Source organism: Rissa tridactyla, chromosome 3 (genome assembly GCF_028500815.1).
Source record: "Rissa tridactyla isolate bRisTri1 chromosome 3, bRisTri1.patW.cur.20221130, whole genome shotgun sequence".
Lineage (NCBI taxonomy): Eukaryota > Metazoa > Chordata > Aves > Charadriiformes > Laridae > Rissa > Rissa tridactyla.
Genome location: NC_071468.1, coordinates 120,572,032 through 120,587,108, shown reverse-complemented (window position 1 = coordinate 120,587,108; position 15,077 = coordinate 120,572,032). Strand labels below are relative to the sequence as shown.

The following is a 15,077-nucleotide window of genomic DNA, read 5'->3' as shown; positions in this document are numbered from 1 at the left end:
AAGAAACAGATAACTCACTTTTAACTCTGATATTATTACACTTCTATGTTTATCTATCACAGCTCTTTGTATGTTTCTTTCCTGGTTTTATTTTATCTATTAAATTCTTTCTTTTCCTACAAAGGGACAATATTGATCAAAGAGCGAAAGGCCCTTCGCTGCTCCACAAATCAGAGATGTCTATGCAAGCATCTGTCTCCAGGTCAGCCTCATTCCAAATGTCCTGTGGGAAGGGAAAATTCTTCCTCACTGCCATCCCCAAATCAGCCTGGTTTAAAAAAGAACGTATTTCCCCAGACTAAAAACAACCGTGGAGAGCTGCTCTCTCCACAGGCTGCTGCAATGCCTTAAAATAATGGCTTATTTTAAGGATCTGGTTGTTGTCTTCCACCCCCTAAAGCGTGGTTGTGAAATCCCCATCCTTGAAGGTTTTCAGGTGACCAAACAAGTCCCTGGGCAACCTGATGTAACCCTGAAGCTATCCCTGCTCTGAGCTGAGGACTGTACTAGATGCCCTCTAGAGGTCCTCTCTGCCCTAAATTAAGCTACCAATTGATGATACACAGGCTGATATATAGTGGCACAAGCTGAGCCAAGCCCGGAAAACAGCTATGGAAGGAGGCACGAAAGCACTAACGGCAGATTGCATAAACTGCAATGTGCCTTCTTCCCATTTTAATCAGGGTTCCGTCAGTGGTTTGTCCTATTACTGCATGAATTCTAACAAATTCTAACCCATAGAAGGGTCCAATTTAAAACCAGTTACTGGTGAGTGACAAGATGAATTCAGCTCACTTCAGCTGAATATTCCACCTGCAGTCATCCCTTCATTTCCCTGAATTGTTGTGACCTGGACTGCACACCAAAATGTTAGCCAGACGGGGGGGTGTATGTCGGGGGGTGGTGTTCTGGGATAAGTTTCTGTGACCTAAAAAATCCTCAAACCCTCAGCATGAGGATTAATGATTAACGGCTAATGATTAACTTAGTGATTCAGCTGAGCCTTAATGATAAATGAAAAGCGCCTCTTGAACAGCACATGCCTTACTCTTTTTTTTCTCTTTTCGTGATGAGAACATAAATATGCCTGCATTAATTTAAGAGAAATTAGGACTGGCACACAGTTAACAGTGCTTCAGCATTCAGCCAGGAAAAGCTTGCAACTTGTCACATACGGGGCTTTGGGCAGAGATCGGCTTCTGTCCTCCTGGGTTTGTGTGCCTCTCGCTCAAACCGCACTGCTCTGCACCTAATCCCCAGGAGACGTGAATTTTCACAAGCACCAGGAATTTAGTTCTCCAGCTCGGCATGTTGCTGACGCAGCCTTCCTTAAACCAGATCTGGATCAATTCATCCATCTTGGGTGCCGGCACAGGGACGCAGTTTGGGGCTCCCGAGGCGCTGCTGTCAAACAGCACCCCATAAAGCAAACAGACCCCATGTTCTCATAATCTTGAGGTCTCACTAATGATATTATTTTTTTTTTTTTAGTATAGATAACTGGCAAAATTGTACATATGACTGTACCTGCACTGACGGTTTCCTGGCAGCGGGTCATGTTGGTGACAGACTACATTTCCCAGGAGCCTGTTGCGCCGGAGCCTCTTGTGTCACCGCAGGAGGACCTCGCAGCTCTGCAGCAGGCACTTGGGCTGCTACGGATCCTGGTGCTGGAGCTGGAGAAACATGACCTTCAGCAATTTGTCTCCTAAGCGACCCAGAACAGAGCTGAGCTAGGGTCTGCTTGTCCTCCAGACCCTCGCGGGGTGGCTGGTTAGCCTTGTTTCATGTTAGACGCTAGATGTCACCTGCAGAAGAAGAGAAGAGCTTACCTCTTCCAGAGAGATGGCCCCGAGCCAGCAAATTCGCTCTGTCAGCCTGTGCAGCGGCTGTGGCAGAACTAGGTACAACTCACTGTGATTTTCTGAGAGGGAAGGGGGTCAAAATTTACTTATGGGGGGCTGGGGGGACTTCAGTCCCCGGACACCTCGTTCCTCGGTGTTCGCTCCAGCTTTTCCACTCCAGCAAATCTGTTCGTTCCACTCTGCTCGTCGTGACTTTTCAATAATTTGAGCCTTGCAAGTGTTTTACGCCACCTGACTGTGGCTGGGGGGAGGGGGTTTTTCAAGTCAAAATCTTTGCCTCCAAGACGGAAGGGCTGCAGTCACAACAGAGCAGTCGTGACTAATTTAAGTTTTGCGCTTGCTGGGTTTCTGGAAGAAAACTAAAGAGGCAGGATGACCCGTTGTCTAAGTTAGTAGCAAAGGGGCTGACTTCTTCAGGAATCCGCTTTGCATAGTTAATGCAGGTTAATCAAAGAAAAAATTGAATCTTAGGTTTCTGGTTACAGTGAAATGTCTGTAAAAGTATAGTAAGCTGAGTAAACTGCTTGCTGAAACGCAGGAAAGAAGCACCCTGGCATCTGCGTAGCACTACTTAGTGATCAGTAACTTATTTTCAATAATTCTCGGCATATTCTGTATAATTTCTACAAGCTTTTACGGGCAAACCGGTTGCATTGCTCTGATTTATAACTTCACAATCTTTGTTAATCTTCAAACATGAATACCAAACTTAATGCATGAATAGACCGTAAATCTGCTGAGGCTTTGACTCCATTCCCCTAATATCACTGAGCCCTGCTCTGGAAGGACCCCGTAGCGTGGCGTGTTGCAGAGGTATCGAACCAAAGACAACCCCTGCTCCTGGGAACTCACCACCTGAGACACCTCTGGCCTGGAACTGAAATTAGCGTCAGCAAATATGTGCCCCTACTGCTTCAGGAGCAGCCCTGGGAAGCTGAGATTGAGGTGGAGCACCTTCCCTGGCCACAAGTTATTTCAATGAGAGAAATAAGAGACTAAAGGCGATTTTTGCGTCTGCATCAGGAAAGCAGCCTGTTTTAGGTTGGTTCATTGGACAGATGCTCACCTGCATGTGTGTCTGCATTGTGAAGGCCACTGTGGGGTTGCTCCTGACTGTAACGTTGTGCTGCCGCTGTGCTGGGCAGAATAGGCCACGTGCTTGATAAGATACTTGACTGATCTTTATTCAGGGGGAGTAACTGGAACAGGATTTTTTAATCCAGTCCCTTGGAAAGTACGCATATCGCATAACAAATCTGCAAAAAGAAATACGGGAGAAAGACTTGGTGTTTGATGGGAATGTATTTTCGTTGCTCATGCCCAGAGCCACTTTTAACAGATCTGGACGTGAATCTCCTGTTCTCCACCAATCACCTGCACCGCCGTTGGGTACAGTCCCTGTTGCCTGCTGCTGCTTGCACAGCCCCCTTGGCCGCCTGGCAGCGAGGACTGTGGCACCGATGTCACCAGTGTGGCAGGTCTCCCCGTATTCATGTTTGTTCCCTGCTCTTTCTCTTCAGTGACTTTTCCCCTGGATCTCACGAAAACTCGGCTGCAGGTCCAAGGTGAAGCTGCTGTTCACCGCAATGGAGCTGCCGGCGGCCAGGCTGTCCCTTACCGTGGCATGCTGCGCACCGCGGCTGGCATCGTGCGAGAGGAGGGCTTAGGAAAGCTCTGGCAAGGAGCCACGCCGGCCGTCTACCGCCACATAGGTGATTATCTCCTCACGACGGGACAAGTTTGGGTCCTGCCTTCTGTGGCCAACAGCCTTTTGGTGTGAGCTTGACATATCTTTTTGTACTTTAAATACATCTGTGAGGACTTCTTCAGTCTACCCTGCAATCCCACTTTCACTGAATCACAGAATCACAGAATGGTAGGGGTTGGAAGGGACCTCTGGAGATCACCTAGTCCAACCCCCTGCCAGAGCAGGGTCACCCAGAGCAGGCCGCACAGGAACACATCCAGGCGGGTTTTGAATGTCTACAGAGAAGGAGAGTCCGCCACCTCTCTGGGCAGCCTGTGAAATATATAGGAACTTTGAAATATATAGGATTCTGGCTCAACGTCCTCCCTTCCCTCTCTTGACCCTTCCTTCACAGCCTTAATCTGGCTTCTGGGAAAACAAAATATAATTTCCCCATGGTCTTTGCAGGAAGGTCTTCAGTGCAAGCAGACACTCAAGAGTCCTCAGAACAATTAGTACCTTTCATTTGAGGGAAGTGGGGATGGGCTGGGCAAAAAAGATAAGGTTGCAAGCGCTAGGATGAAGAAATGCATTGGTGGTTTGGCCCCAGGTAACAGCTTTCTGTGTTTTATTTGGAAATATGGTGACAACAACAAACCTCAAAAGCACACGTGGGAGGTTTTGTTCTTGGAACCAGCTGAGAGGGAAGCAATGAGGTTGTGTCTCCTCAGTGTGCAGGCATAAGCCATGCTGCTTCCTGTCAGACGTATGGCTCAGCCAGAGAGATTCTCTGATGCTAAGAAGTTCTGGCTGTAGCATGGCTGCCAGGCAGCCCCCTCGCTTTCCCCATTTTGATCACGAACGTGAGCGCAGTGACCAGCTGACCCAGGCAAGCTCCCGAGTGTTTTACAAGTCTCTTGATCTATCACAGCGTGAACCTCCAGAAAGGGCAGACCCAAGAATCATCTCCTGCTTTTGTTTTCCACAGTGTACTCTGGCGTTCGGATGGTTGCGTACGAACACCTCCGTGACTCCGTGCTTGGCAGGTCTGAGGATGAAAGCTTTCCTTTCTGGTAATGTTGCATAGTTATGCTTTTGCCTGTTTGGGGATTGTCCTTACTGTAGGAGTCCTGCAGCCCTAAAAGCTGTCTTTTCCTCATGGGTCGCCTACCCTGAAGAGGGTAAATATAAAGTAGGGGTTTAAGTACCAGTAAGGACTTTCTGATTTTAGTTTCAGAGCAGTATCTTTTCATTCAGCTGGGAACAGGACTAAGAAATATTGAAATATTACAAGGCCAAGTGCAAGGTCCTGCACCTGCACAGGGCAATCCCAAGCACAGACACAGGCTGGGTGGACAATGGATTGAGAGCAGCCGGGAGGAGAAGGACTTGGGGGTGTTGGTTGATGAGAACCTCAACATGAGCCAGCAATGTGTGCTCACAGCCCAGAAAGCCAACTGCATCCTGGGCTGCATCAAAAGCAGCGTGGCCAGCAGGGCGAGGGAGGGGATTCTGTGCCTCTGCTCTGCTCTGGTGAGACCCCACCTGGAGTCCTGTGTCCAGCTCTGGAGTCCCCAACATAAGAAGGTTATGGACCTGTTGGAGTGGGCCCAAAGGAGGGCCATGAAGATGATCAGAGGGCTGGAGCACCTCTGCTATGAGGACAGGTTGAGAGAGTTGGGGTTGTTCAGCCTGGAGAAGAGGAGGCTCTAGGGAGACCTTATAGACGCCTTTCAGTACCTAAAGGGGGCCTACAGGAAAGCTGGAAAGGGACTTTTTACAAGGGCATGTGGTGACAGGACAAGGGGTAATGGCTTCAAACTGGAAGAGGGGAGATTTAGAGTAGATATTAGCAAGAAATTCTTTACTGTGAGAGTGGTAAAACATTGGAACAGGCTGCCCAGAGAAGCTGTGGCTGCCCCATCCCTGGAAGTGCTCAAGGTCAGGCTGGATGGGGCTTTGAGCAGCCTGGTCTAGTGGGAGGTGTCCCTGCCCATGGTAGGGGGGTTGGAACTAGATGATCTTCAAGGTCTCTTCCAACTCTAACCATTCTATGATTCTATGATTCTACGAAATACATTTCTCAGAGGCTTAACTAGGACCGTGATTAGTTTAATAAGGATACTCTGCTAAAGAGATGGAGAAACATGATGAACCACATCAATAGGAGCAGCCGTCCTGGGCTGGCGGGGATCAGCCTGGATCGGAGTGGAGGTCGGGCAGCTTTGCCATGACTCAAGGTCTGCGATGCAGTGGCAGCTCTTTTATTTCCACATGGGCCAGGGGATGTTGGGAAGTGCAGGTGACTCGTGGCTGACTGTACCGCTGTGGAGAGAGGGTGAGCTATTGCACAAACCTGACGCCAGCGTGAGTAACTGCGACTAATCCCACAGCTGCCTGCGTAATGCAAACCAGAGGTTCAGCTGAGCCAAGCTAGGCTCGCAGCTTGTGCCTCGCTCAGCTCCAAGGTCACCCGAGAGCTTGATTAGCTCCACGCGGGGTGAGGACATGTTTCCAAAGGTGTGATCGACATGTCAAATATCCTCTGGAGCCTTGCAGAAAAGAAGTGAGGGGTGATACATCTCAGATTTCCAGCTCCTGGAGGGAGGGGTCCCGCTATGTGTTGTCCAGCAGCTGTATGGCAATGCTCCGCTGTTTTGCTGCTTGCCGTACGGCCTGGGTAAGAAATTATAAGGCCATTGGATTATTAACGGGGAGTGTAAGAATAGGCTGGTTTGCTGAGTCTGGTGGTGTATTTTAGCCCAAGAGATGGAAATTTCCGGGCTACTGAAGAGGCAGATTGTGAAGACACTATTTTGTTCCTATCTGTAGTTGTCACCCTGAGTTAAATCTGTGCATCCTTCCTGAGGAGACAAGTGATCCCCAGAAAAAACAACCCCAAAGTCTTAGTTTTGCAAGTTCAATTCAGCAACACTTAAATCTCACACAATCCCATTTTGACAATGCAAGCAGTATACAGTCACAGAATTAACTCTTTGTGGGGAATGAAGCAGAGTTTTCTGTAATTTTTGCAAAATTTGGTGATTTCTAGTTGTTAAATCCTTATAATCATATACAGTATCATATCCAATGAAGTATTTTACTCCAAAATAAAATCTGGGGTCCAAAATGTAACTGTTTTTAAGATGGGATTTATAAAATCTAATACAGATAACATACTTGTCATGCCTGATGCTATGGGAAGGGGGAACTTGGGATAATACTGAAATTTCTGGTTCTACTAAAATAAGTAGAACCAGAAAATTAACACAACTCATCTAGTAGCAACAGGAGATAAAGAAAAGTTTTATATATCAGCAAGCAGTTTAGAGTTTCAGATTGGCATTCAGTTATTATAATATACGGAGCACCATCCCTCACTCCGTACCTTGACATCCTGCCTTTAAATCTTACGTGAGGAGCACAATGTAACCTGCAGAGGAAGCAGAGCACTTTGGTGATGTATAATAACTTGACTTTTTTCCAGATGCATTTTAACCTTTTCTTAAAACTGACAGAAATATTACTGACTACCTTAACTGCTTGCAGTCGCCACAATTATTACCCTAACTTTTAACCATTTACTTCTTTCACGTGGGTCGTGCTGCTGAACCCTTCAGCTCAAGCACTGCAATTTGCGAAGATTTTCAGTGTATTCTGGTGGACTTTTCTTTCCCCTGTTTGCCAGGAAAGCTGTAGTTGGAGGCATGTCTGCGGGTGCCATCGGACAGTTTTTCGCCAGCCCGACTGACCTGGTGAAGGTGCAGATGCAGATGGAAGGAAAAAGGAAGTTGGAAGGAAAGCCGTCACGGTTGGTTCCTCTCAAAGCTGGTGGTTTTTTCCTGTTAATGATTACCCTTTGGCTGAGGGTGTGGTTCTTTCTGTTTTCTGCCACCCCCTCTCCCCAGCTGCTTAGGGCCCTTTTGGGGAAAAGCAATGCCTGGGAGGCACATAATGGTTCTGGGCAGTGAAGACGCTGGGGGATCCAAGACTTCCTCCTTATTGCATTCATATCCACCTTCCTCATTCTGATGGATTGGTCCCAGAGACCACAAACCCTCGCCCATCCTACACGTGCAGCACATCCATGCCAGCGCTCTGATGGAGGAGGGAAGGATGCTTTCTGAAGAAGGGAAGCTGGGAGAAAGGACGGGGGAAATGGCTCGTGCAGGATGCAGAGATGCAGGGAAGGGCTGGGTCACCTGCAGACAGCAGGGCTCAAAACCCTTCTGCAGATACCAGAACGTGCTGCTCTTTGCATCCAAAACTGCTGGCATCCTTTGGTGTCTTGTACATTTAGTATTGCAAGACAGCTGTGGGCCTCTCTACCTACTGCTTGCATATTGATTTCAGGTTTCGAGGCGTGCACCATGCATTTATGAAGATCCTGTCCGAAGGAGGAATACGAGGGCTTTGGGCTGGATGGGTGCCAAATGTCCAGAGAGCGGCTCTGGTGAACATGGGAGGTAAATTTCCTAACTTGGTCTGCAGCGCTTAAGGCCACGTCTAAGCTTTAAGGAGAGTTCAGCTGCTCCCCTGGTCTTCATCTCTTGGTTATCTACACTGAGGACCTATTTGAAGCACATTACAAGTGACTTCTGCCTTGAGCATTTTGTTCCTGTGGACATCAAGTTGCCTAAAAATAACAGTGTGTGCTTGAGCCTGAGGGACGGTGAGCTGGGAGCTGAGAGGGGGTCCACAGCCAGCCACGACCCAGCTCCCTGGTGCCCAAGCAAGGTGAGCAGGGCAGAGGCAGTGAAGGCAGCCAGGTTCCACCAAGATCCAGATCCTCAGGGAAGCATATGGTGATGAGGCATCTCTGAGACCGAGCCAGGAAGCTGAGCCAGCATCAGGTCTGGTGAGGCCCACCACGGTCAGTCAGACACAGCTCAGTTATCACCAGCAAGTCCATGGTGATAAGAAAGGTCCAAGGTCGAGCTAGGGAGACAGCTCATGGGTCAGTGTCCAGATCAACAAGGTCCACAGCCCAGACATGGTGTGATGGAGCTGCAGACAGTGTAGTTCGGGCAGGGGCTGAGGGTTATAAGGTGGGGCGGCTGCCTGAGTGCTCAGCTGATCCAAGAATCACAGAATCACACAGAATCACAGAAACTTCAGAGTTGGAAGGGACCTCTGGAGATCATCTAGTCCAACTCCCCTGCTAAAGCAGGATTGCCCAGAGCACATTACTCAGGACTGCATCCAGGCGAGTCTTGAAAGCCTCCAGAGAAGGGGACTCCACAACCTCCCTGGGCAGCCTGTTCCAGTGCTCTGTCACCCTCACCGTAAAGAAGTTTTTCCGTGTATTTGACGGGAACTTCCTATGTTCCAACTTGTGCCCATTGCCCCTCGTCCTGTCACTGGGAACCAATGAAAAGAGTCTGGCACCATCCTCCTTCAACCCACCCTTTAGATACTTGTATGCCATAATAAGGTCTCCCCTCAACCTTCTCTTCTCCAGGCTAAAGAGTCCCAGCTCTCTCAGCCTTTCCTCATAAGGGAGGTGCTCCAGTCCCTCAATCATCTTAGTTGCCCTTCGCTGGACTCGCTCCAGCAGTTCCCTGTCCCTCTTGAACTGGGGAGCCCAAAACTGGACACAATACTCCAGTTGTGGCCTCACCAGTGCCGAGTAGAGGGGGAGAATGACCTCCTTCGACCTACTGGCCACACTCTTCCCTATGCAGCCCAGGATTCCATTGAATCCATTGAAGAAGCCCTCACTCTTTCCACATATAGATAGAGCTTTCCTGTGTCTCTCCAAAACTGCTAGGATATGTTAGGTGGTCTTTGCTCTCCTTCCTGGCGTTCTGTTTATAAAGTAAGGAGGGAGATGTCTTTGGGACCGAAAGACACCACCTGTGGATGCCCACCATAAATACTTTGTGCTTGGTGGCACATATTCTAGCATTGCCTTGGCAATTTTTTATTTTGCATGCTTAAATCTCTTTGGCGTGACAGCTTCTAATTTCTACGTCATTCAGCACAGGGATATGCTAGCAGCATGACCAAAAAATATCTTTGAAGATAGGAGAGGTGGTGTAAGCTTACACCTTGCTAAGCAGCCTTACACCTTGCTAAGCAGCAGTAAAGGAATTACTGGATGGATAATGTTTGCAGCAGGAGCTGTTAAATGAGGGCTATAGAATGACTGTTAACTAAGGTACGTATCTCCATACAGAACGTTAACGTGTGGTCTCAGCGTGTAAACTTAAATGAGAAAACTCTTTTACAAGTGGGAAATGATCTCCACTGGGTATGTTTGGGCGGGGAGGGTCATCCTGGTTAGTACGCTGGGCTCTCAAGTTTTAAGGTCAGGACATTGGAAACGTAACCCAGATCTGCTGTTAACTTTCAGATCACTGTCTTTCATTCAGATGCCCAGATGCCATAACTCACATCTGCTTTCAGAAGAACATGACATAACTTCTGTGCCATCATCTACTTTTTTTAACATTTCTAATGTTTTTATAACACTTGCGTGGAGGTGGGAGGGGTAGAACTGTCCTTATCGTGATGTTTCTGGGTTTGGTTAATGAGTTCTTTTGCAGAATTCTCCATTTGAGATCCATTTTATCATTTGTAGGGTAAATCAGAGAAGATGGTAGTAAAAGCGAGCATGTACTCAGATGTCTAATGACAGGATTTAGGTGCCACAACCGTCATCAGAAACTGGGGACGGGGCACTAGCCGTGCCAATGGGAGGAGCTGCACTGGAGGTTTACGTCTTGCCAAGCCTCCATCCATGTCAGTAATGAACAGACATCATTTACTTATGAAAATGCTGGTTTTTCTCATTATCCTCTTTACAGATCTGACCACTTATGACTCAGTGAAACACTTTTTGCTTCTGAACACGCCGCTCGTGGACAATAGTGTGACTCACAGCATTGCCAGGTGCCGTGTTCCCCGATTACCTCTTTTCTGCTGCAGAACGTTTCCATGTTCTTGAATCTGCCTCTCTGTGCCAACACAAGCCGCTATTATTTGGGAGTGATACTGATGATAAAATGCACCCTTTATAGATACTTTTTTTGCCTGAGAGCAAAAGGACAAAGGACACAAGACAAAGGATGCAACCATTGCTACAAAACTGCCCTCACGAGAAGTGCCTTGCTGATGCATTTAAACACCTCCCACATCTGTGAGAGCACAGGAATTTTCACTTTTCTAGAATCGCTACTATTTTTTCTAACCTAGTTTTAATTTTAGCAAATCATAAGAATGAGCAGTATAAATCTGCTTTATATAAACAGCTAAAATAAATTCATATCATAAATTGCCTGTTATGGATCCTTTATCCCTGCCTCAGAAATGCACACAGAGGTGAGGGACGCTGTCGCTGGGAGGACATCTGAGCAAAAGCCTCCTCCCCAGTCAAGTTTATGTTAATTTATGAGGCATTACTCATGATTTTATGGTAACTGTTTTAATATAGCGTATCATATATTATTAGAACTGGAATCACGATGCTTAAATTGTTGTGATAAATCTTAGTTTCTCATTTAAGTATCTGTTGCTGTTGACAGTTGCTGTTCTGGCCTGGTAGCTGCTGTTCTGGGAACTCCTGCTGACGTGGTCAAAACCCGGATAATGAACCAGCCGAGAGATAAGCAGGGGAGGTACAGACACTTCAGAGACTTGACTTTTCAGTAGAAAATTGAAACCCTGAGTCTCACTGGTTTCACTGGGAGAGAAGTGCTAAGTTTCTAATTTGATCTTCATCTTTTTGATGATCATTTTACTGGTTTAGTAAACGTCTGGGGGGCGTTGTTGTGATGGCCGCCTAAGCATACCCAGTTACTCCAGTGGATTTCAGTTCTGATGAGACTCCAGTGAGCCTACAAAAGAGCTCGTGCTTGTACAAATTTATCAGATACAAATTATTTTTCAGGAGGGATGGGATTTTTTAAAATCACCTGTTGGTAATCCTAACAGTATTTGTTCTCCTTGCACACTGCTAGAGGTCTGCTGTATAAGTCTTCCACGGACTGCTTGATTCAAACTGTACAGGGTGAAGGGTTTATGTCTCTATACAAAGGCTTTATACCAACCTGGATGCGAATGGTAAGTGCCTTTTAACTCTCTTTACAAGACAGTTGAACAATGTGTCATTAAAATCTAAGGAGTTCATTCTGTGTCAATGCTTTTCCAAAACTATTTGGGTCTCTTGGTTTATTTAACTGCAGTTAGCATAGTTGAATGTAGTGGATGACACAAGTGCATGCAGTGTCACTTCCCCCATGTTGCCTCTTGCATCTCTTTAATTTGGAAAATGCTGTCCTGATTAATTGCTAGTGATTTTCCTTGCTTTTTTTTTTTTTTACAATTTCAGGCTCCCTCCTTTCTCCCTTCCTAAACTCGCCTTTGTTCCCTTCTTACTCCCAGCCCTGGACTCCCTTTGCATCTCTTACTTCCATTCCTCCTCTCCTGATCACAGAATTGCTTTATTACTGCTCCACCCCGGATCTCACTTTTGCCCCTCTTATATTCAGGGCAGCGGCTTTCTCCTGCACACTGCTGGGCCATTAAAGCTAGGTCTGTATAATTAAGCCAAGCAGCAGTTGGAGCCTGGGAACCAGAACCTGGCTGTCTCGGCTGTTCGTTTGGGCAAGGGACAATTCCCAACAGCGAATCTAGATGTGACCACTTTTTTTTTTTTTTTGAAGTCTGTAAGAATTTAACAATATGGCTATATTTAGACTCTGATGGCTGGCTTCAAGGTCTTGACGCTGCTTAATTTACCAGATTGAGCACTAAGATTGAAGGCAAAAGCCTCCCTTCTCTAATTTAACTGAGTACAACAGTGGCCACAGTCTCTGGTAACAGCAATTATAGGAAGGTTCTGCTCAGTTGCACAGTCCCCGTGTCCCTGAGTCGGAGCACATTCAGTATTGGTGGGGTCTTTGCGAGTTTCCTACTAAGCTAAAAATTTCTGTGGAGCACACGCCAACTTAGATTTCCCTAGGGCTTGTAATTTGGGGAATGTTTAGTGAGTATTTAAGAGTAGCAGGTGCCAAACACCAATCTATTGCCAAAAAAACCCCACCAGAGCATCTCAACTAAATGGGTGCAGGATATAAATCTTATGCAAGGAGAACCGTGTAATTTTCTGATTAAGGTTTTAGAACAAGTAAACCCCTTAATAAAGTTTTTAAAAAGCATTCAGCCTGAAGTAGCCCCCAAGTATGAAACATTTCAGGTCATTTATGGGTTAGCAAGCAGAAAAATTAAAGTTTTAGGCGTCTTGTGAAGGACTGTGTAGTCCTAACCATATGGAACACTATGATTTTTGTATGAAAGACATAATATGAGATGGAGTTTAAGAATGTGATTTTTAAGGGTAGACAGTTTAAACTAATGGTTTTATTTATTGGGTCACTTCTGTTTTAAGCCTCTAATTTCAGTGTTTTCTTTCACAGGCTCCTTGGTCACTGGTATTCTGGCTTACATATGAACAAATCAGAAGGATCTGTGGAGTTAATTCTTTTTAAAATCACGAAACCACTTTAATATTCACAAAACATGGAAGAATCGGAAAGCTGAATTCTCATGCCACAAGGCATCCCGACACCACAGAGAACTAATTAATTTTGGAGATTGGCAGTAGGATCCCATGTATAGGTTGCTGCCCTAAATCCAGACCTTCCGTGTTAGGAGTAGCCATGGCTTAAGGATACTATTTGCTTATCAGACTGCTATATGAAGCTTAAGTTATCCTCAGGGTAAAATTGCCACAATGATACTTCAACTAGCAGCCAGCGTCAGCTTTCTGAAACAGTAAACGAAGGTAGAAAAAATCCACCAAGCAAGTAGAATATAATAGTTTGCTTGTTTGATAATAGACGTGGTTCCTATTGTTAAGGACAAAAGCAGGTTGAGCAAAACAGCACTGAACATCTTCTGTGGCTAAGCAGTCCATAAAATTGTTTGGGAATTTTTGTTATTATTACATTTGCACACACATAAAGAACTACCTCGCGTTAGTTTGATGCCTCAGCAAGCCAAGCCTGTAGTGCTAGGAACTGAAAAAGATTAAAGCAGCTTACCTGATTTCAAATTTGCTTTGCACAAAAGGTGGAAGGGGTTGTGTTCCTGATGCTTCCCAGAGACCGCCTGACCTCTTCACTCAACCTTTTGAGCAGTATCCATGAGTGGAATGAAGTCCTGTACCAAGGATATCGAAAGCCTAGTTCACTCTGTCCTTCTTGAGGGACTGATAATACACATATTGTCCACAGGACCTAATTGAACAACTTGTCCCTATTAGAGTCCCAGTGCTGACGTGGCAGGCCGGGTCATTTAAGGTATCACTTTTCCATGGAAATATACGCTCTGCCCATTTTGAATCTAGATGAAAATACAACATTATTTTCAAAACCACAAAATGTTTGAATATGAGCAATTTTTTTTTTTTTAACCTAAAGCTCTTCAGATTTCATGGGAAAGGGGACTGCTGCTGTTTGTCACTAGGCTTATCTTTGGCAATCAGGAGTCAAAAATGCAGTATAAAAGCAATCATAATGTAGACAGAACAAAGCTGGCTTTGATTTAGCAATATCTCGTAATGAAATGATTGTACAAGACTTAGTTCTCTGAGTAAATACTCAGGATTTCTTCTAGACTAGCCTTTGCAACTAGTATCTTCAATGTGCCCATTTCTGATTAAATACAGTTTGTGGGTCTTCTTGGCTTGCATTTGTACTTTTTAATTGTATCGTAGATCTGTTGTGGCTGCATGCAATTGGGTGTGTGATTCCAGCCTGGAAAAAATTAATCTCACCATTATTAGGGGGTCAAATTTTGTTCAGAAATACTGTTATTTTTCTAGCTGTCAGCCTGAGAAACTAGTCTGAGTTTTTTCCTTCTTGCACACCATCACCAGTGAATATAAACCAGCAGTCAAAGCAGCCTCTTCAGTTACATCCTCAGTGGTCCTGCCTGCAATCCTGTTACTCAGACAACCCTGGTGAGGGATGTGCAGAAGTACCTGATCTATTGAGTTAACAAACGTAATTTTAGAAGTCTTGTAGTGAAAAACTGTTTTAACTCTTAATAAAGCCTTTTTTTTTTTGAGCATGAAACACTAAAAAGATTCGTAACAGTGCTGATTCCTCGCATTTTGTATGAAGAAAAATAAAAATAATTTGAATAGGTAAATTTGCCACTTGCATTACTTCTTGGTGCTTTATAATTGCAATTTTTTCAAGCAGAAGTATCTACCCTATGAAGCACCTGGCCGTATTTATTTAGAACTTACGAGCTTCAGTTTCAGAAGCAAAGAATTAGCCTGAGGATGGCACTGACGTTCCTTGGCTGGACTCTGATGCGGCCTAAGAAAGGCTCACTGAAGTCCTGAGCCTTCCTCTTCCTCACACCTCCACTTCTGACCATTGACCCTAAAGGCTGTAAGGCAGCCCCATCAAAACCTTAAAGGTATCTCTGGAAAAAGGTGGGGGTGAAACCAGGGAGAAATCACACGATGGCAGAGCTGAACAGATGAAATTGAGCAGTGTGACAGCACAGAC

General features: G+C 45.7%; 2 protein-coding genes across 2 annotated transcripts in view; one reads left to right on the top strand and one right to left on the bottom strand.

Moving 5' to 3' along the window:
* Positions 1-1,949, bottom strand: part of LOC128907494 (24-hydroxycholesterol 7-alpha-hydroxylase) — a 34,165-nt gene extending 32,216 nt beyond the window's left edge. Inside the window, exons 1-2 of the mRNA XM_054196439.1 lie at positions 1,833-1,949; positions 1,528-1,676 (exon numbers count right to left, since the gene is read on the bottom strand). The gene's annotated coding sequence lies outside the window, so the exon portion shown is untranslated. The remainder of the gene's footprint in view (positions 1-1,527; positions 1,677-1,832) is intronic.
* On the top strand, positions 1,475-14,689 carry SLC25A27 (solute carrier family 25 member 27). Its single transcript, XM_054196441.1, has 9 exons — positions 1,475-1,904; positions 3,386-3,577; positions 4,541-4,625; positions 7,241-7,363; positions 7,906-8,018; positions 10,362-10,446; positions 11,079-11,171; positions 11,514-11,616; positions 12,972-14,689. The coding sequence occupies exons 1-9, from the start codon at positions 1,802-1,804 to the stop codon at positions 13,041-13,043; spliced, it is 969 nt and encodes a 322-aa protein (XP_054052416.1). The 5' UTR covers positions 1,475-1,801; the 3' UTR covers positions 13,044-14,689.
* Positions 14,690-15,077: the final 388 nt, after the last annotated feature.

Bases quoted from the DNA above. Each gene is read 5' to 3' on its own strand.
- SLC25A27 (XM_054196441.1), top strand. From the start codon at position 1,802: ATGTCACCTGCAGAAGAAGAGAAGAGCTTACCTCTTCCAGAGAGATGG. The intron at 1,905-3,385 runs GTACAACTCACT...CTTTCTCTTCAG, and splicing joins AGCGGCTGTGGCAGAACTAG to TGACTTTTCCCCTGGATCTC. The intron at 8,019-10,361 runs GTAAATTTCCTA...TCCTCTTTACAG, and splicing joins GGCTCTGGTGAACATGGGAG to ATCTGACCACTTATGACTCA.